This window comes from Agelaius tricolor, unplaced genomic scaffold (genome assembly GCF_023055355.1).
Source record: "Agelaius tricolor isolate 1412-34295 unplaced genomic scaffold, bAgeTri1.0.p SCAF_166, whole genome shotgun sequence".
Classification (NCBI taxonomy): Eukaryota; Metazoa; Chordata; class Aves; order Passeriformes; family Icteridae; genus Agelaius; species Agelaius tricolor.
This window is the reverse complement of record NW_027269426.1, coordinates 53,964-72,973: the sequence shown is the minus strand read 5'-3', so window position 1 is coordinate 72,973 and position 19,010 is coordinate 53,964. Positions and strand designations below refer to the sequence as shown.

The 19,010-nt window shown below is 64.7% G+C and overlaps 2 protein-coding genes across 51 annotated transcripts; one reads left to right on the top strand and one right to left on the bottom strand.

Annotated features, from left to right (window-relative positions):
* Positions 1–582: 582 nt before the first annotated feature.
* Positions 583–10,202, bottom strand: LOC139587013 (D site-binding protein-like). Of its 50 annotated transcripts, none has more exons than XR_011678167.1 (7): positions 9,652–10,202; positions 7,403–7,614; positions 4,362–4,540; positions 1,289–1,769; positions 1,196–1,246; positions 1,002–1,032; positions 583–970 (listed from the first exon to the last, which is right to left on the bottom strand). XR_011678167.1 is itself a non-coding variant. In XM_071420835.1 (4 exons), exons 1-4 carry the CDS (start codon positions 9,831–9,833, stop codon positions 1,554–1,556), a joined length of 789 nt encoding a protein of 262 aa, XP_071276936.1. In that variant the 5' UTR covers positions 9,834–10,202; the 3' UTR covers positions 1,223–1,553. The 50 variants fall into 50 exon arrangements, 1 of the variants encoding a protein (XP_071276936.1); XR_011678168.1 differs by having other exon boundaries at positions 1,216–1,246; XR_011678171.1 differs by having other exon boundaries at positions 583–950; positions 1,216–1,246.
* Positions 10,202–14,680, top strand: ZNF865 (zinc finger protein 865; the record flags this gene model as incomplete). The annotated part of the gene is given in 2 exon segments (XM_071420839.1): positions 10,202–12,379; positions 12,381–14,680. Coding segments are annotated over 2 exon segments (3,504 nt in total), but the record flags the coding sequence as incomplete, so codon positions are not given.
* Positions 14,681–19,010: the final 4,330 nt, after the last annotated feature.

Below are 19,010 nucleotides of genomic sequence, written 5' to 3'. Positions count from 1 at the left end.
GGGGGCGCCCCTCCCCCCACCCCAGTAACGCTACTGGCCTGAACTGGGAATGGTCACTGGGGGAGGGGAGGGGGAGGGGAGACCCTCGGGACCCCCCCTCCCCCCCCAGAATTTGTGCTTTGATCCAGCCCGGGGGGAGGGGCTGGGAATAAATAGGGGAGGGGGGAGGGGGAGTCGGGGGGGGGGGGGGGGGGGAGCAGTCCCGGGGGGTCCCAAAATTTGGGAACTGGGGAGGGAGGGGCTGCTGGATCCGGTGCTGGGTCCTGGATCCGGTGCTGGGTCCTGGATCTGGATCCTGGTCCTGGATCTGGTGCTGGGTCCTGGATCTGGATCCTGGTCCTGGATCTGGATCCTGGTTCTGGGTCCTGGATCTGGATCCTGGTTCTGAGTCCTGGATCGGGATCCAGGTCCTGGATCCGGTTCTGGATCCCAGTCCTGGATTCCATCACTGGGTTCTGGTGCTGGATCCCAGTTCTGGATCCCATCACTGGATCCTGGTTCTGAATCCTGGTTCTGGATCCCGGTTCTGGATGTTCTCACTGGATCCTGGTTCTGGATCCTGGTTCTGGATCCCGGTTCTGGAGGTTTTCATTGGATCCCCGTTCTAGATTTTCCTCACTGGATCCTGGTTCTAGATCCCGGTTCTGGGTCCCATCCCTGGGTTCTGGTGCTGGGTCCCGGTCCTGGATCCAGGGCCCAATCCCGGATCCTGGAGCTGTGTCCGGGGCTGGGTCCCGGTGCCCGGTTCTGGATCCATTTGGGATCCCATGGCTGGGTCTGGTTGGGATCCCGCGTTCCTGGAGCCGTCCCAGATCTCCCCAAACTGTGCCCAAATCTCCCCAAACTGTCCCCAAACCTCTCCAAACTGTCCCCAAATCTCTGCAGGCTCTCGGTGCAGTCCCAAATCCCTCCCAGGCAGTCCTGGATCACCTGGGGCTGTCCTGGATCACCTGGGACCATCCTGGATCACCTGGGGCTGTCCTGGGTCACTCCTGGATCACCTGGGGCTGTCCTGGATCAGTCCTGGATCACCTGGGGCCATCCCAACCCCTCCAGGACGATCCCAAACGCTCCAGGACGATCCCAAACCCTCCAGGATGTCTCAGATCTGCCCGTGCTGCGCCTCGTATCTCTGCAGGATGGCACGGAAGCGCTGGAGCTGTTCTGAGTCTGTCCTGGGTCAGTCCTGGATCACCTGGGGCCATCCTGGATCACCTGGAGCTGTCCTGGGTCACTCCTGGATCACCTGGGGCCATCCTGGGTCAGTCCTGGGTCACTCCTGGATCACCTTGGGTTGTCCTGGGTCACTCCTGGATCACCTGGGGCTGCCCCAAACGCTCCAGGACGATCCCGAACGCTCCAGGACGATCCCAAACCCCTCAGATCTGCCCGTGCTGTGCCTCGTATCTCTGCAGGATGGTGTGGAAGCGCTGGAGCTGTCCTGGGTCAGTTCTGGATCAGTCCTGGATCAGTCCTGGATCACCTGGGGCCATCCCAACCCCTCCAGGACGATCCCAAACGCTCCAGGACGATCCCAACCCCTCCAGGATGTCTCAGATCTGCCCGTGCTGTGCCTCGTATCTCTGCAGGATCGCACGGAATCTCTGCAGCTCCCGGCGCGCCGCCGCCACCTCGAGGCGCAGCGCGGCGTTCTCCCGCTCCAGGAACGCCGCCCGCACCGAGATCTGGTTCTCCTTGAGCCGCCGCGCGTCCCGGGAGCGCTTGGCGGCCGCGTTGTTCCGGGAGCGGCGGCTCCAGTACTTCTCGTCCTGGGACACGGGGACAGCGAGGGGACGGTGAGGGACAGGGAGGGACAGGGAGGGGACAGGGAGGGACAGGGAGGGGACAGAGAGGGACAGGGGATGGACACGGGGACAGGGGATGGACACAGGGACAGGGAGGGGACAGGGAGGGGACAGGGAGGGGACACAGGGACAGAGAGGGGACACGGGGACAGGGGATGGACACGGGGACAGGGGATGGACACAGGGATGGACACGGGGACAAGGGACAGTGAGGGGACAGTGAGGGACAGGGAGGGGACAGGGAGGGGACAGCAGGGACAGGGAGGGGACAGGGACAGTGAGGGGCAAGGGACAGTGAGGGGACAGCAGGGACAGGGGATGGACACAGGGACAGGGAGGGGACAGGGAGGGACAGGGAGGGGACAGCAGGGACAGGGGATGGACACGGGGACAGGGAGGGGACAGAGAGGGGACAGCAGGGACGGGGGACAGTCAGGGGACAGTGAGGGACAGGGGATGGACACAGGGACAGGGGATGGACACAGGGATGGACACGGGGACAAGGGACAGTGAGGGGACAGTGAGGGACAGGGAGGGGACAGTGAGGGGACAGGGGACAGCAGGGACAGGGACAGGGAGGGACAGGGAGGGGACACAGGGACAGGGAAGGGACACCAGGGACAGAGAGGGGACAGGGAGGGGACAGAGAGGGGACAGCAGGGACAGGGGATGGACACAGGGACAGGGGATGGACACAGGGACAGTGAGGGGCAAGGGACAGGGAGGGGACAGAGAGGAGACAGCAGGGACAGGGAGGGGACACGGGGACAGGGGATGGACACAGGGATGGACACGGGGACAAGGGACAGTGAGGGGACAGTGAGGGACAGGGAGGGGACAGTGAGGGGACAGGGGACAGCAGGGACAGGGACAGCAGGGACAGTGAGGGGACACAGGGACAGGGAGGGGACACCAGGGACAGGGGATGGACACCGGGACAGTGAGGGGACAGGGAGGGACAGGGAGGGGACAGCAGGGACAGTGAGGGGACACAGGGACAGGGAGGGGACACCAGGGACAGGGGATGGACACAGGGACAGGGGATGGACACAGGGACAGTGAGGGGACAGGGAGGGGACAGGGAGGGGACAGCAGGGACAGGGGATGGACACAGGGACAGGGAGGGGACAGCAGGGACAGGGAGGGGACAGTGAGGGGACACGGGGACAGGGAGGGGACACAGGGACAGGGAGGGGACAGCAGGGACAGGGGATGGACACGGGGACAGGGGATGGACACAGGGACAGTGAGGGGACACAGGGACAGGGAGGGGACAGGGAGGGGACAGGGGATGGACACAGGAAATGACCCAAGGGATGGACACGGGGACAAGGGATGGACACAGGGACGGGGAATGGACACAGGGCACACCGGGACCCCCATGATGGCCCCGCAGACCCCAGAAATCCCCAAACCCCTTCCACCACCCCAAAATCCCCAAAACTCCCCCCAAAATCCCCCCAAACTCCTCCCAAAACCCCAAAACTCCAATAAATCCCCCCAAATCCCCCAAACTCCCCCCAAATCCCTAAAACTCTCACAAAACTCCCCCAAACTCCCCCAAACTCCCCAAAATCCCCCAAAACTCCCCCCAAATCCTCAAAACTCCACTAAAATCCCCCCAACCCCCCCCCAAAATCCAAAAAACTCCCCCAAAACTCTCCTAAAATCCCCCCAAACTCCTCCCCAAAATCCCAGAAACTCTCCTAAAATCCCCCCAAAATTCCCCCCAAATCCCCCAAACTCCCCCCAAACTCCCCCAAAATCCCCTGAAAATCCCCCAAACTCCCCTGAAAATCCCCCAAACTCCCCTGAAAATCCCCCAAACTCCCTCCAAAACCCCCCAAGACCCCCAAAACTCCCCCCAAAATCCAAAAAACTCCCCCCAAAATCTGCAAAACTCCCCTGAAAATCCCCCAAAACTCTCCTAATATCCCCCCAAATCCCCCCAAATCCCCAAAACTCCCCCAAAATACCCCAAAATCCAAAAAACTCCCCCGAAATCCCCCAAACTCCACTAAAATTCCCTAAAACTCTCACAAAACTCCTCCCAATCTCCCCAAAACTCCCCCCAAAATCCCACTAAAATCCCCCAAAACTCCCCCCAAAATCCCCCCAAAATCCCCCCAAATCCCCCAAAACTCCCCCAAAATACCCCAAAATCCAAAAAACTCCCCCGAAATCCCCCAAACTCCACTAAAATTCCCTAAAACTCTCACGAAACTCCTCCCAAATCCCCAAAACTCCCCCCAAATCCCCCAAAACCCCCCCAAACTCCCCCCAAAATCCACAAAACTCCCCTGAAAATCCGCAAAACTCCCCCCAAACTCCCCCAAGCTCCCCCCAAATCCCCAAACTCCCCCCAAAACTCCCCCAAAATCCCCCCAAACTCCTCCCCAAAATCCCAAAAACTCTCCTAAAATCCCCCCAAAACTCCCCCAAATCCCCAGTAAAATCCCCCCCAAAACTCCCCCAAATCCCCACTAAAATCCCCCCAAACTCCCCCCAAAATGCCCCCAAACCCCCCAATTTTTGGGGTGCGGATTTGGCCCCCACCTTCTGCTCGTCGGGCACGTGCACCTTGCGGGCCTTGCGGGCCATGGGCTGCGGCCGCAGCTCCTCCTGCGAGAACCGGAGCCGCCGCGGGTCCAGGGGCCCGGGAGCCCCCCCGGGAGCCCCCCCGGGACCCCCCCCCGGCGCCTCGGCCTCCGCGGGGGCCCGGGGGGGGCCCGGGGCTGCGGGGGGAGCCAGGGGGGGTCAGTGGGGAGGGGGCCTCGAAATGTTCGCTTTGTGCCCCCTCCTCAATTCCCTTTGTGCCCCAATGTTCGCTTTGTGCCCCCTCCTCAATTCCTCAATTCCCTTTGTGCCCCCTCCTCAATGTTCACCTTGTGCCCCCTCCTCAATTCCCTTTGCATCCCCCCCAAATGTTCGCCTTGTGCCCCCTCCCCAATTTCCCATTTCCCATTGCCCCCTCCCCAATGTTCGCTTTGTGCCCCTTCCTCAATTCCCCAATTCCTGCTGCCCCCTCCCCAGTTCCCCGTTTCCCATTGCCCCCTCCCCAATTCACTTTGTGCCCCCTCCTCAATTCCCCAATTGCTGCTGCCCCTTCCCTGATTCACTTTGTGCCCCCTCCCCAATTCCCTTTCTGCCCCTTCCTCCCCAATTGCTGCTGCCCCCCCCAATTCACTTTGTGCCCCCTCCTCAATTCCCCAATTCCCTTTGCCCCCTCCCCAATTCACTTTGTGCCCCCTCCTCAATGCCCCAATTGCTGCTGCCCCCCCCTCAATTCCCCAATTCCCATTGCCCCTTCCCCAATGTTCACTTTGTGCCCCCTCCTCAATTCCCCAATTGCTGCATCCCCCTCCCCAATGTTCACCCTGTGCCCCCTCCTCAATTCCCTTTGTGCCCCAATGTTCGCTTTGTGCCCCTTCCTCAATTCCTCAATTCCCTTTGTGCCCCCTCCCCAATGTTCACCTTGTGCCCCTCCCTCAATTCCCCAATTGCTGCTGCCCCCTCCCCAATGTTCGCCTTGTGCCCCCTCCCCAATTTCCCGTTTCCCATTGCCCCTTCCTCCCCAAATGTTCACCTTGTGCCCCCTCCTCAATTCCCTTTGTGCCCCCTCCCCAATGTTCGCCTTGTGCCCCCTCCCCAATTCCTCAATTCCCTTTGTGCCCCCTCCTCAATTCCCTTTGCCCCTTCCCCAATGTTCACTTTGTGCCCCTTCCTCAATTCCCCAATTGCTGCTGCCCCCTCCCCAATTCCCTTTGTGCCCCCTCCTCAATTCACTTTGTGCCCCCTCCTCAATTCCCCAATTCCTGCTGCCCCCTCCCCAATGTTCGCTTTGTGCCCCCCCCTCAATTCCTCAATTCCCTTTGTGCCCCCTCCCCAATGTTCACCTTGTGCCCCCTCCTCAATTCCCTTTGCATCCCCCCAAATGTTCGCCTTGTGCCGCCTCCTCAATTTCCCATTTCCCATTGCCCCCTCCCCAATGTTCGCTTTGTGCCCCCTCCTCAATTCCTCAATTCCCTTTGTGCCCCCTCCTCAATTCCCCAATTGCTGCTGCCCCCCCCAAATGTTGTGCCCCCTCCTCAATTCCCCAATTGCTGCTGCCCCCCCCAAATGTTCCCTTTGTGCCCCCTCCCCAATTCCCTTTGTGCCCCTTCCTCCCCAAATGTTCACTTTGTGCCCCCTCCTCAATTTCCCGTTTCCCATTGCCCCCTCCCCAATGTTCGCCTTGTGCCCCCTCCCCAATTTCCCGTTTCCCATTGCCCCTTCCTCCCCAAATGTTCACCTTGTGCCCCCTCAATTCCCTTTGTGCCCCCTCCCCAAATGTTCACCTTGTGCCCCCTCCTCAATTCACTTTGTGCCCCCTCCCCAATGTTCGCCTTGTGCCCCCTCCTCAATTCCCCAATTGCTGCTGCCCCCTCCAATGTTCACTTTGTGCCCCCTCCTCAATTCCTCAATTGCTGCTGCCCCCTCCTCCCCAATTCCCCAATTCCTGCTGCCCCCTCCCCAATGTTCACTTTGTGCCCCCTCCCCAATTCCCTTTGCATCCCCCCCAAATGTTCGCCTTGTGCCCCCTCCTCAATTCCCCAATTGCCATTGCCCCCTCCCCAAATGTTCGCCTTGTGCCCCCTCCTCAATTCCCCAATTCCCATTGCCCCTTCCCCAATGTTCACTTTGTGCCCCCTCCCCAATTCCTCAATTCCCTTTGTGCCCCCTCCCCAATGTTCGCCTTGTGCCCCCTCCCCAATTCCCCAATTGCTGCTGCCCCCTCCTCAATGTTCACCTTGTGCCCCCTCCCCAATTCCCTTTGCATCCCCCCCGAATGTTCGCCTTGTGCCCCCTCCTCAATTCCTATTGCCCCTTCCCCAATTCAATTCCTGTTACCCCCCTCCCCAATTCCCTTTGCCCCCTCCCCAATTCCCAGTCCCCCCCCTCATTCCTATTGCCCTCCCTTCCAGGCACCCCCTCCCCAATTCCCATTGCCCCTTCCCCAACTTTTCCCATTTCCCCCCCTCCCCATTCCCATTGCCCCCTCCCCATTCCCTTTTCCCCCTCCCCCTCCCCATTGCCCCCTCCCCAATTTTTCCCATTGCCCCCCATTCCCATTCCCCCCTCCCCAGTTTTTCCCATTCCCCCCTCCCCAATTTTTCCCTTCCCCCCCCCAATTCCCATTGCCCCCTCCCCAATTCCCACTGCCCCCCCTTTATCCCATTCCCCCCTCCCCAGTTTTTCCCCTTCCCCCCTCCCCAATTTTTCCCATTGCCCCCTCCCCATTCCCATTGCCCCCTCCCCAATTCCCACTGCCCCCCCATTCCCATTGCCCCTTCCCCATTCCCTTTCCCCCTCCCCATTCCCATTGCCCCCTCCCCAATTTTTCCCTTTCCCCCCGCATTTCCTGTTGCCCCCTCCCCAATTCCCACTGCCCCCCCTTTTTCCCATTCCCCCCTCCCCAGTTTTTCCCATTCCCCCCTCCCCAACTTTTCCCATTCCCCCCTCCCCATTCCCATTCCCCCCTCCTCAATTTTTCCCATTTCCCCCCTCCCCATCGCCCCCTCCCCATTTTTTCCCTTTCCCATTCCCTCCCCATGTACCGGGGGCCCTCTCGGGCTGGGGGCTGCGCGCCGGGGGGGGCGGGGGGCTGGGGGGGGGCAGCCCGTGCTCCCTCAGGAACTCGTCCAGGTCCACGTACTCCAGGTCGGGACCCCCCCCCAAAACCGGGCCCGGGGGGCGCTCCCACGGCGGGGGCGGGGGCGGGGGGGGCACCCCCAGGAAACCCCCCCGGAACCGCCCGGCTCCTCCATGCCTGGGGGGGGGCACCGGAAATTGGGGAGGGGGCACCGGAAATTGGGGGGGGGTAACGGGAATTGGGGGGGGGGTCACGGGGGACACCGCGACGCCCCCCCTCCCAAAAAAGGCTTCATGGAGCCTGAAATCCCCCCCAAGGAACCTCCCTCAAAACGCCCCAAATTCTGCCCGAAATGCCCCAAATCCCCTCCCCAAATGTCCTCAGCTCCCCCCACCAAAAATGCCCCAAAATTTTCCCCTAAAATGCCCCAAATTCCCCCCCCAAATCCCCTCCCCAAGATGCCCAAATTCCACCCCAAAATCCCCCAAAATTTTCCCCTAAAATGCCCCAAATTCCCCCCCAAATCCCCTCCCCAAAATGCCCCAATTCCACCCCAAAATCCCGCAAAATTTTCCCCTAAAATGCCCTAAATTCCCCCCCAAATCGCCCCAATTCCACCCCAAAATCCCCCAAAATTTTTCCCTAAAATGCCCCAAATTCCCCCCCAAATCCCCTCCCCAAAATGCCCCAATTCCACCCCAAAATCCCCCAAAATTTTCCCATAAAATTCCCCAAATTCCCCACCCAAAATTCCCCAAATCCCCCCAGCCCCCACTCCCGGGGGTCGCCGCCCCCTCCCCAATAAAAAAATCCCGGTACGTGACCCCCCCCACCCCCACGTGACCCGAACCCCCCCCCCCCCCGGTGACACGGGAAGGGGGGGGAGGGGCGACACGCGTGGGGGACGGGGAGGGGCCGAGGGAGGGGGCGGGGCTGATGGAGGGGGCGGGGCCGACGGGGGGGGAACGCGGGCGCGCACGTGCGGCGGTCACGTGGGGGGATCCCCCGCCCCCACGTGCGGCTTCACCTCGGGTGACCCCCCCGGGAATGGGGGAGGGGAGGGGCTCGGGGACACCGGGAACGGGGGGAGGGGCTCGGGGACACCGGGACCGGTCCCGCCCTTTCCATTCCCGGTCCCGGTCCCGGTTCGTGTCCCTCCCCCCCCCCCCCCCCCCTCATTTCGGTGTCCCCGGTCCGGTCCCGGTCCCGGTGCCCCCGGTCTGGTCCCCCCCGATCCCGGTGTCCCTGTCACCCCCCCCGCCCCCCGGTCCGGTCCCGGTCCCGGTGTCGCCCCCCCCTCATCTCTGTCCCGGTCCCGGTGTCCCCCGCGGTTCCGGTGTCCTCGGTCCCGGTCAGGTCCCGGTGTCCCCGGTCCGGTCCATTCCGGTCCCGTTGCCCCCCGATCCTGGTGTCCCCTCCCTGTCCCCCCCTGTCTCCGGTCATTCCCCGGTCCCGGTGTCCCCGGTCCCGGTCCGATCCCCACCTGCTCCCGGTGTCCCCCCCCCCCCGCCATCCCGGTCCGGTCCCGGTCCTGTCCCCCCGCGTGTCGTCCCGGTTCGGTCAGTTCCGCACCTGTCCCGGTTCCTCCCGCTTCCTCCCGGTCCCTCCCGGTTCCTCGGCCCGAGCCCCGCGGGGGGCGCTGCGCCCGTGAGGGGGCGTGGCCTCCGCTGGACACGCCCCTCATCACCGCCAGCCAATCGCCGCCTGTTCTCTGCGATAGCCGCGCCCCTCTAAAAATAAACCCCGCCCTCTCCGGGCACGCTGCGCGCCTCTCATTGGTCGGTACCGCCGAAAGCCACGCCCCCAAATTGACAAGAGCTCCGCCCCCGCACGGAGAGAGAAAAAGGCTCCGCCTCCTCCGCGCGGCCACGCCCCTGACGCCCAGCTCAGCCAATGGACGCGCGGGGGGCGTGGCCGTGGTCAGGCGGCGCGGCCATGCGGGGGGGCGTGGCCTGACCTACATTGGGCCAATGGGGAGGTGCGCGGGGGGCGGGCCCTGACCCAGTTTTGGCCAATAGGAAGCGGGCAGGATCGGGGGGCGTGGCTGGGGGCACGCGGGGACGCACGTGCGGGGCGCTCTTAAAGGGTCCGCGCCTCGAAATGGCGGCCAAGGGAGGGGGCGACAACAGCGACCCCCCCTCCGCTCTGCGGGGTTCCCCGCACCCCCAGTGACGTCACAAAGCCCCCGACCCTTCCCCATATTCATCCCCCCACCTCTGGGTGTGCTCGGGGGGCGTGGCCAGGTCCGGTCCCGTGGCTCTGATTGGTCCGGAGTCCCCTCTCACGCTGAGCCGCCATCTTTGCTGAGGGAAGCCGCCGCCATCTTGTGCCGCGCCGCCATCTTGGCCATGGGGAGGCGGCGCCGGCGCCATCTTTGGTGAGGGCAAAGCCGCCATTCCCCCCCCATTCCCCTCCCGGCGCCGTTCGGGGCTCCCCGATCCCCCCCGGTTTAACCTGTGAGGGGTTGGGGGGGTCCCGCCATCCCCGGGACCCTCCGTGAGGGAAGAAACTTGCAAGAAATCTACCGGGGCTTCCCTCACGTGACCCCCGCGGCGCCACTTCCGCTTCCGCTTCCGGCGGGGGCGGCGCGTCCGGCCCGGCCCGGCCCGGCCCGGCCCGAGAGGGTTCGGGACGGCCCCGGGACCCCCCCCGCGACCCCCGGGACCGCCCAGGGTGAGTGAGGAGAGACCGGCGCCCCCTCCCCAACCTCACCTGTGCTCCCCTTGGGGCTGCGGGACCCCCGAGTTCTCCCCTTTGGGCCTGAGGGACCCCACGGCCCCCCCCGGGGGCCTGCGGGACCCCCGGACGCCCCTCAGGACCCCCCCCCGGCCATGGAGGCGAACGTGAACGACGAGAGCGGCCCGTTCCAGGCGTACCCCTTCGATTTCCTGGATTTCCTGACGCACCAGCAGCGCCCGGAGCCCCCCGAGCCCTTCGAGCCCCCGCCCAAGGCGCTGCCGCTGCCCCCCTCCCCACTTCGAGTACCCTCCCCCCGCCGGCGCCCCCGCCCCCTTCGAGCGCGGCCCCCTCCCCAAGCACAAACCCGAGCCCCCCCCTTCTTCCTCCTCCTCCTCCTCCTCCTCCTCCTCCTCCTCATCCTCCTCGCACCCCAAAAAACCCGAGGCGTCCCTTGGGGGGGGCTCCCTTGGCGGGGGGGCGTCCCTGGGGGGGTCCCCGTTCCCCCCCCCCACCTCTGCCGCCCCCTCCCCAACCTTTGTTTGAGGCTGGGGGCGCCTTCCCCTCCCCCCAATGGGGCATCGTGGACCTGTCCGGCCACCAGCACCTGTTTGGGGGCGGGGCTCTCAAGCGGGGCGTGGTCGCCCCCTCGGGGACCCCCGCGCCCACCCCGCCAGGGACGCCCCAGGAGGGGAAGGAGGAGCGGAGCTACTTCCGGCGCCTCAAGTACCTGGTGGAGCGGCGCTGGGCGTGTCCCAGGGGCTTCCGGCCGCCCCCGCACCTGGCGCAGGTGGGCGGGGCCGGGGGCGGGGCCGAGGGCGCGGGGGCGCGGCCCTACGAGTGCCGCACCTGCGGCCGCACCTACAGCCACGGCTCCAGCCTGGTGCGGCACCGGCGCTGCCACCGCGGCGGCGACGGGCGTGAGGCCCGGGTGGGGCCGGGGGTGGGCGTGGCCATGGACACGCCCAATGGGGGCGGCGCCGCGGCCAACGGGGGCAACGCGGCGGTCAACGCGGTGGCCAACGTCAACGCAACGGCCAACGGGGTCAACTCGTTGGCCAACGTCAACGCGGCGGCCAATGGGGTCAACGCAGCAGCCAACGGGGTCAACGTAGCAGCCAATGGGGTCAACCCATTGGCCAACGTCAACACGGTGGCCAACGGGGTCAACGCAGTGACCAGCGGGGTCAACACAGTGGCCAACGGGTTCAACGCGGTGGCCAACGTCAACGCGGCGCCCAACGGGGTCAACGCGGTGACCAACGGGGTCAACGCGGTGGCCAGCAAGGTCAACGCGGCGTCCAACGTCAACGCGCCGCCCAATGGGGTCAACGCGGCGGCCAACGTCAACATGGCGGCCAACGGGGTCAACACAGTGACCAGTGGGGTCAACGCTTCACCCAATGGGGTCAACGCAGCTGTCAACGAGGTCAACACAGCCAACAGAGTCAACGTGGCGGCCAACGGGGTCAACGCTGTGGCCAACGGGGTCAACGTGTTGGCCACCAGGGTGACCACGGCCAGCACCGTCAACGCGCCACCCAACGGGGTCAACGCCGTGGCCACCAGGCTCACCATGCCCAACGGCGTCAACGTCTTGGCCAACATCAACGGGGCCAACGCCTTGACCGTGGCGGTCAACGCCGCGTCCGGCGGGGTCCCCGCGGCGCCCGCCGGGGTCGCCCCGGCCCTCGGCCCGTCCCCGGCCATCGCCACGGTGCCCAACGCCCTGGTCGCCACCTCGGGCGTGGCCAACCTGGTGTCTCCGGGCGTGCCGGTGCTGCTGGCGCCCGTGGGCGTCCTCCCGGCCCCGCCGCCGCCGCCGCCGCTGCCGCCGGCGCCCGCCGAGGGCCCGTTCCCGTGCCCGCTGTGCTGGAAGGCGTTCAAGAAGCCGAGCCACCTGGCGCAGCACCAGATCATCCACACGGGCGAGAAGCCCTTCGCCTGCGCCGCCTGCGGCCGCGCCTTCAACCGGCGCGAGAGCCTCACGCGCCACGTGCGCACCACGCACGCGGCGGCGCCGGCGCGGCGCCTGCCCTGCCCCGTCTGCGGCAAGGAGTTCCGCGACGCCGCCTACCTGCTGCGCCACCAGGGGAGCCACGGCGCGCCGCGCCCCGCCCACCGCTGCGACGTCTGCGGCAAGGCCTACGCCGCGCCCCAGAGCCTCGTGCGGCACCCGCCGCGCCCACGACGGCGACAGCGCCAACAACAGCACCACCAGGAGCGATTCCAGGAGCGGCACAACCGGCCCAGGTGCGGCGGGGCGGAGCTTCGGGTGCCAGGTGTGCGGGCGCGCCTTCGGGCGGCGCGAGACGCTGCGGCGGCACGAGCGCATCCACACCGGGGAGAAGCCGCACGAGTGCGGCGTGTGCGGGAAGCGCTTCCGCGAGTCCTTCCACCTGCGCAAGCACCGCGTGGTGCACACGCGCGAGCGGCCCTACCGCTGCGACACCTGCGGCAAGGCCTTCGGCTACCCGCAGAGCCTGACCCGGCACCGCCAGGTGCACCGCGCCTCACCTGCGGTGGGCGTGGCTGTGGGCGTGGCCGGGGAGGCGGGGCCGGCGCTGGGGTGCGGCTCGTGCGGGCAGCGCCTCCCGGACCTGCTCCGCGCCGTGGCGCACAAGGACCCGGCACAGGCGGCGCCGCCGGAGCGGCCGCAGGGCTGCGACACCTGCGGGCAGGTGTTCGGCTTCCTGGAGAACCTGGTGTGGCACCGCCTGGTGCACGGGGCGGCGGCGGCGGCGGCGGCGGCCGCGCCCGCGCAGGTGGCCCTGGAGGAGGCCCCGGCGCCGCCCGAGGAGCCGCCGCCGGCCGCGCCCAGCGCGCCGCGCTTCACCTGCGGCACCTGCGGGCGCAGCTTCAAGGGCGTGGCGGCGCTGGTGACGCACAGGTACGCGCACCTGGCCAGGGCCGGGGCCCCGCGGCGCTGCGGCGCCTGCGGCCGGCGCTGCTCCGGCGCCTACGAGCTCCTGCGGCACCGGCGGCGGCACCTGCGGCGCCGCCCCGCGCTCTGCGGCGCCTGCGGCCGCCGCTTCTGGGCCGCGGCGCTGCTGCGGCGGCACCGGCGCTGCTGCCCCGCCCGGCCGCGCCCCGAGCGCTGCCGCACCTGCGGCCGCGCCTCCCCGCGGGCCCGGGCGCCGCTGCTGCCGCGGCGGCACCGCCACGCCCGGGCGCGGCCGCCCCGGTGCCCGCTGTGCGCCCGGCGCTGCGCCCACGCCGCCGAGCTCGCCGAGCACCTGCGGCGGCACCGGGGCCGGCGGCGCGCGCGGCGCTGCCGCACCTGCGGGCAGAGCTTCCGCTTCCGCGGGAACCTCCTGGAGCACCGGCGGCGGCAGCACCTGGGCGAGCAGGTGTACCGGTGCGAGAGGTGCGGCAAGAGCTTCTTCTACCTGGGCTCGCTCGCGCGGCACCTGCGCGGCCACGAGCGGCGGCGGCGGCGGCGGCGGCAGCGCCGCGCGGAGAGGGGCGGGGCCGCGGGGAGGGCGGGGCCGCGCGGGGCGGGGCCGCAGGGGGCGGGGCCGCGGGAGGGGCGGGGCGGAGAGGGCGGGGCTGGGAGGGCGGGCGCGGGTCAGGCGTGGGGCAGTTGTGGGTAAGAATGGGGGAAAAATGGGGGAAAATGGGGCAAAATGGGGTGGTGTGGCCTGAAATGGGGCAGCGTGGTCAGAATGGGTCATTCTCGTAAAAAATGGGTCATTGTGGTCAAAAATGGCCCCAAAATGGATTGTTCTGGCCCAAAATGGGTCATTCTCAGCAAAAATGGGTCATTCTCGTCAAAAATGGCCCCAAAATGGCTCATCGTGCCCCAAAATGGATCGTTCTGGCCCCAAATGGGTCATCCTGGTCAAAAAGGCTCATCCTGCCCCAAAATGGATTTTTCTGGCCCCAAATGGGTCATTCTCGTCAAAAATGGCCCAAATCGGCCCCAAAAACGGCTGAAATCGGCCCCCAAATGGCCCAAATCAGCCCCAAAATGGCCCAAATCAGCCCCCAAAATGGCCCAAATGGACACTGGGACAGACGGACACCTGGGCCAATGCACACCTGGGCCGATGGACAGCTCAATTGATGGACAGCTCAGATTGATGGGCAGCTCGATTGATGGACAGATGGATTGATGGACAGCTCAGATTGATGGACAGACAGATTGATGGACAGCTGGATTGATGGACAGCTGGATTGATGGACAGCTCAGATTGATGGACAGATGGATTGATGGACAGCCGGATTGATGGACAGCTCAGATTGATGGACAGCTCAGATTGATGGACAGCTCAATTGATGGACAGCTCGATTGATGGACAGCTCAGATTGATGGACAGATGGATTGATGGACACACGGACACCTGGGCATGGCCCCTCCCCCCGACGCAGCCGCGGCCCCGCCCCCTCCCCGCCCCTCCCCCCCCAAATGGCCCCTCCCCCACCCCGGGATGGGGGAGGGGCGGGGAGGGGGCGGGGCCGCGGCTGCGCTGAACGGGGGGGCGGGGCCGGAACGAACCTCGAAAAATGGGGAAAATCCCCGGAAAATGGGGAAAAACCCAAATAAATGGGGAAAAACCCAAATGAATTGGGAGAAATTGCAATGAATTGAGGGAAAAATTGCAATGAATTGAGGGAAAAAACCCAAAAATTGGGAAAAACCCCGAATATTTGGAATAAAGCAGAGCGGGCGGGGGAGGGGTGTTGGTGGGGGAGGGGTCTTGGGGGGGGTTGGGTCAAGGGTCAGGGATTGATCGGTGATTGATCAGTTATTGATCTGTTATCGATCAGTTATTGGTCAGTGATTGGTCAATGATTGGTCAGGGATTGGTCAGTCATTGATCAGTGATTGGTCAGCCATTGATCATTTATTGATCAGTGATTGGTCAATTATTGATCAGTCATTGATCAGTGATTGATCAGTGATTGATCAGTGATTGATCAGTGATTGGCCAGTCATTGATCATTTATTGATCATTTATCAATCAGTCATTGATCAGTGATTGGTCAGCCATTGATCAGTGATTGATCATTTATTGATCATTTATTGATCAGTGATTGGTCAGCGGATCAGGTGTCCGTTGGGTCAGCTGGGGGTCACTGGGTCACTCCCAGGGGTCATTCCGGGGTCACTCCCCGGGGTCATCCCGGGGTCATCCCGGGGTCATCCCGGGGTCATTTGGGTGGGGGAGGGGAATGATGTCCCCTGTGGCCCCTCCCCCGCCCCGGAACACCCTGAAAACGGCCACAAAAACCCCAAAATTCAATAATTACAAAACATTCAACAATTACAAAACATTTAACAATTACAAAATGTTCAATAATTACAAAACGTTCAATAATTACAAAACACTCAATAATTACAAAACGTTCAATAATTACAAAACATTTAACAATTACAAAACACTCAATAATTACAAAACATTCATTAATTACAAAACACTCAATAATTACAAAACATTCAATAATTACAACCAACCAACACCAAGCTGGGACCTGGCCCCAGTGAGGGACGGAGCCCCCGAGTGTCCCCAGGGCCACCCTCATTGTCCCCAGGGCCACCATCCCTCTGTGCCATTGTCCCCAGGGCCACCCTCATTGTCCCCAGGGCCACCATCCCCCTGTGTCACTGTCCTTGGCCACCGTCTGTGCCCGGGGTGGCCTCAGCTGTGCCTGGCTCAGGACGCGTCCCCAAGGTGTCCCCGAGGTGTCCCCAAGCTCAGGACACGTCCCCAAGGTGTCCTTATGGTGTCCCCAAAGTGTCCTCAAGGTGTCCCCAGGCTCAGGACACGTCCCCAAGGTGTCCTTATGATATCCCCAAGGTGTCCTCATGATGTCCCCGAGGTGTCCCTGTGGTGTCCCCAGGTTCAGGAAAAGTCCCCGAGGTGTCCCCAGGCTCAGGACGTGTCCCCATGGTGTCCCCGAGGTGTCCCCACGCTGTCCCCTCGCTGTCCTCGGGGGTCACTGCAGGGACGGCCGCTGGCCACCGTGGCCACCACCGTGTCCCAAATGTGGTGGCCCGATCTCCATGGTGCTGCCCCAGAGCTCCATGGTGCTGGCCCAGCTCTCCATGGTGCTGGCCCAGTTCATCCTGAACCGCTGTGGTGGCCCAGCTCTCCATGGTGCTGGCCCAAATTGCTGTGGTGGCCCAGATCTCCACAGTGGTGTCCAGATCTCCATGGTGGTGTCCAGCTCCTCGTGGTGGTGTCCAGCTCTCCATGGTGGTGGCCCCGATCTCCACAGTGGTGCCCAGAGCTCCATGGTGGTGCCCAGAGCTCCATGGTGGTGCCCAGAGCTCCATGGTGGTGTCCAGCTCCTCGTGGTGGTGTCCAGAGCTCCTCATGGTGCTGGCCCTGCAGCCTCACCTGTCCCACCTGTCCGTGTGTCCGTGTGTCCGTGTGTCCCTGCTCCCGCTGCTCAGGGCGGCTCTCCCGGCGTTGGCCCCGCTGCTCCTGCTGCCCACGCTCGCCTGTCCGTGCGTCCGTCCGTGCGTGGCTGCCTGTCCGTGCGTCTGTCCGTGCCACTGTCCCTGCCCCTATCCATCCCGCTGTCCGTGCGTCTGTCCATGCATGGTTGTCTGTCCGTGCCGCTGGCCCTGCCCCTATCCATCCCGCTGTCCGTGCTGCTGTCCGTCCCTCTGTCCGCCCCGCTGTCCGTGTGTCCGTCCGTGCGTGCTGTGGTGCCTCTGTCCGTCCCCCAGTCCGCATGTCTGTCCCTGTCCCTGTCCGTGTGTCTGTCTGTGTGTCTGTCCATCCCCCTGTCCCTGTCCCTGTCCCTGTCCGTGTCCCTGTCCGTGTGTCTGTCTGTGTGTCTGTCCATCCCCCTGTCCATGTCCCTGTCCGTGTGTCTGTCCGTCCCCCTGTCCTGTGTGCCCCTGTCCATCCCCCTGTCCATCCCTCTGTCCGTGTGTCTGTCTGTCCCCCTGTCCCTGTCCCTGTCTGTGCCCCTGTCCATCCCCCTGTCCGTGTCCGTGTGTCTGTCCCTGTCCCTGTCAGTCCCTCTGTCCCTGTCCGTGTGTCTGTCCGTGTCCCTGTCCCTGTCCGTGTGTGTCTGTCCACCCCCCTGTCCTTCCCCTTGTCCGTCCCCCTGTCCATGTTCGTGTCCATGTGTCTGTCCTTCCCCCTGTCCGTCCGTCTGTCCGTCCCCCTGTCCGTGTCCCTGTCCATCCCCCTGTCCGTGTGTCTGTCCCTGTCCATCCCCCTGTCCGTGTGTCTGTCCCTGTCCATCCCCCTGTCCGTCCCCCTGTCCATCCCCCCTGTCCGTGCGTCTGTCGGTGCCGGCGCAGGTGCGAGGCGCGTTTGAAGCGCTTCCCGCAGGTGCGGCACAGGTGCGGCTTCAGCTCCGTGTGCGCGATCCGGTGCCGCCGCAGGTAGGACAGGTAGGCGAAGCCCCGCCCACAATCCGGGCAGCGGAACCGCCCGGGGGCGTGGCCAGGGGCGTGCCCGGGGGCGGGGCCCAGCAGCACCGTGTAGGGCAGGCCCTGGCTGTCAATCAACAGGAAACGCCCAACCCCCGCGGGGGGGGAGGGGCCGGGGGCGGGGCCTGGGGGGCTGTGGGGGGAGAGAAAGGGGGGGAGGGGCGGTCAGGGGGGGTTTGGGGGGGGGAGGGGCGGTCAGGGGGGGGTTTGGGGGGGGTCCCGGGGGTGGGGGAGGGGTCGGGGGGGTTTGGGGCGATTTTGGGGGTCCCGAAATTGGGGGGGGGGGGGAGGGGGGGATTCGAGGGATCTCGGGATGGGGGGAGGGGTCCCGGGGGGGGGGGTCCAGGATGGGGGGAGGGGTCCCGGGGCAGATCTGGGATGGGGGAGGGGTCCCGGGAGTGGGGGAGGGGTCCCGGGGGGTCCCGTTTCAGGTCCGGGGGGGGGATCCCTGGGTGGGGGAGGGGTCCCCGCCGCCCCCCGCCCCTCCCCCCCCCGTACCTGGCGCTGCCGCCGCCCCCCCCTGGGGCCCCTCATGGAGGGGGGAGGGGCGGGGAGGGGGCTCCGAGCGCGGCTCCGGTGGGGGCGGGGAGGGGGGGGGGAGGGGCGGTGCCGCAGCGTTCGGGCTCCGGCCGGAAACGGCGCCCGCGGAGGGGGGGGTCCGGCCGAGAACCCCCCCCACCAAAAAACCTCCTGGGACCCCCCCAAAAAAACCCAAAAACCTCCTGGGACCTCCCCCAAAAATCACCCAAAAACCGCCCAGGGACCCCCAAAAAGCTCCTGAGACCCCCCCCCTAAAAATCACCCAAAAACCTCCCAGGGAGCCCCAAAAACCTCCTGGAATCCTCCCCCAAAAAACCCCAAAAAACCTCCTGGGACACCCCCCAAAAATCACCCAAAAACCTCCTGGGACCCCTCCCCAAAAATCACCCAAAAACCTCCCAGGGACCCCCCAAAAAAACCCAAAAAATCTCCTGGAATCCTCCCCCAAAAAACCTCCTGGAACCCCCCCCAAAAATCACCCAAAAACCTCCCGGGACCCCCCTCAAAAAATCACCCAAAAACCGCCCAGGGAGCCCACCCCAAAAAACCCCAAAAACCTCCCGGGACCCCTCCCAAAAAATCACCCAAAAACCGCCCAGGACCCCTCCCAAAATTCGGGTTTCGCCCGAGCCGCTTTTGGAGAGAGAGGAAAAAATTCCCCCCTAAATAAAGGGAAAAAGGAGAAAAAGAAGAAAAAAAACTCCCAGAAATTAAAAAGGGGAAAAAATGGGGGGAAAATGGGAAAAAAGGGGGGGAAAAGAGGGGGGAAAAAAGGAAGAAAGAGAAAAAAAGGGAAATAAAGAGGAGGGGGCGTCAAGATCGGGGGTTTTGTGCCTGTTTTGGGTCGGGGTCTGCAGGGTTTGGGGGCAGCCCCGGATTTGGGGGTTCTGGGGGGTCCAGCCACACCCCCGGGGGGCGGCTCTGGCCCAAACTCCCCCAAATTCCCGATTTTCCCCACTTT

Coding starts and splice junctions, on each gene's coding strand:
- LOC139587013 (XM_071420835.1), bottom strand. CDS start 9,833: ATGGCGGCTTTGCCCTCACCAAAGATGGCGCCGGCGCCGCCTCCCCAT. Junction 7,615..9,651: donor CCCCCCGAGCACACCCAGAG/GTGGGGGGATGA, acceptor GCCCCCCCCCAG/GCATGGAGGAGCCGGGCGGT. Junction 4,541..7,402: donor CCAGCCCGAGAGGGCCCCCG/GTACATGGGGAG, acceptor CTCCCCCCGCAG/CCCCGGGCCCCCCCCGGGCC.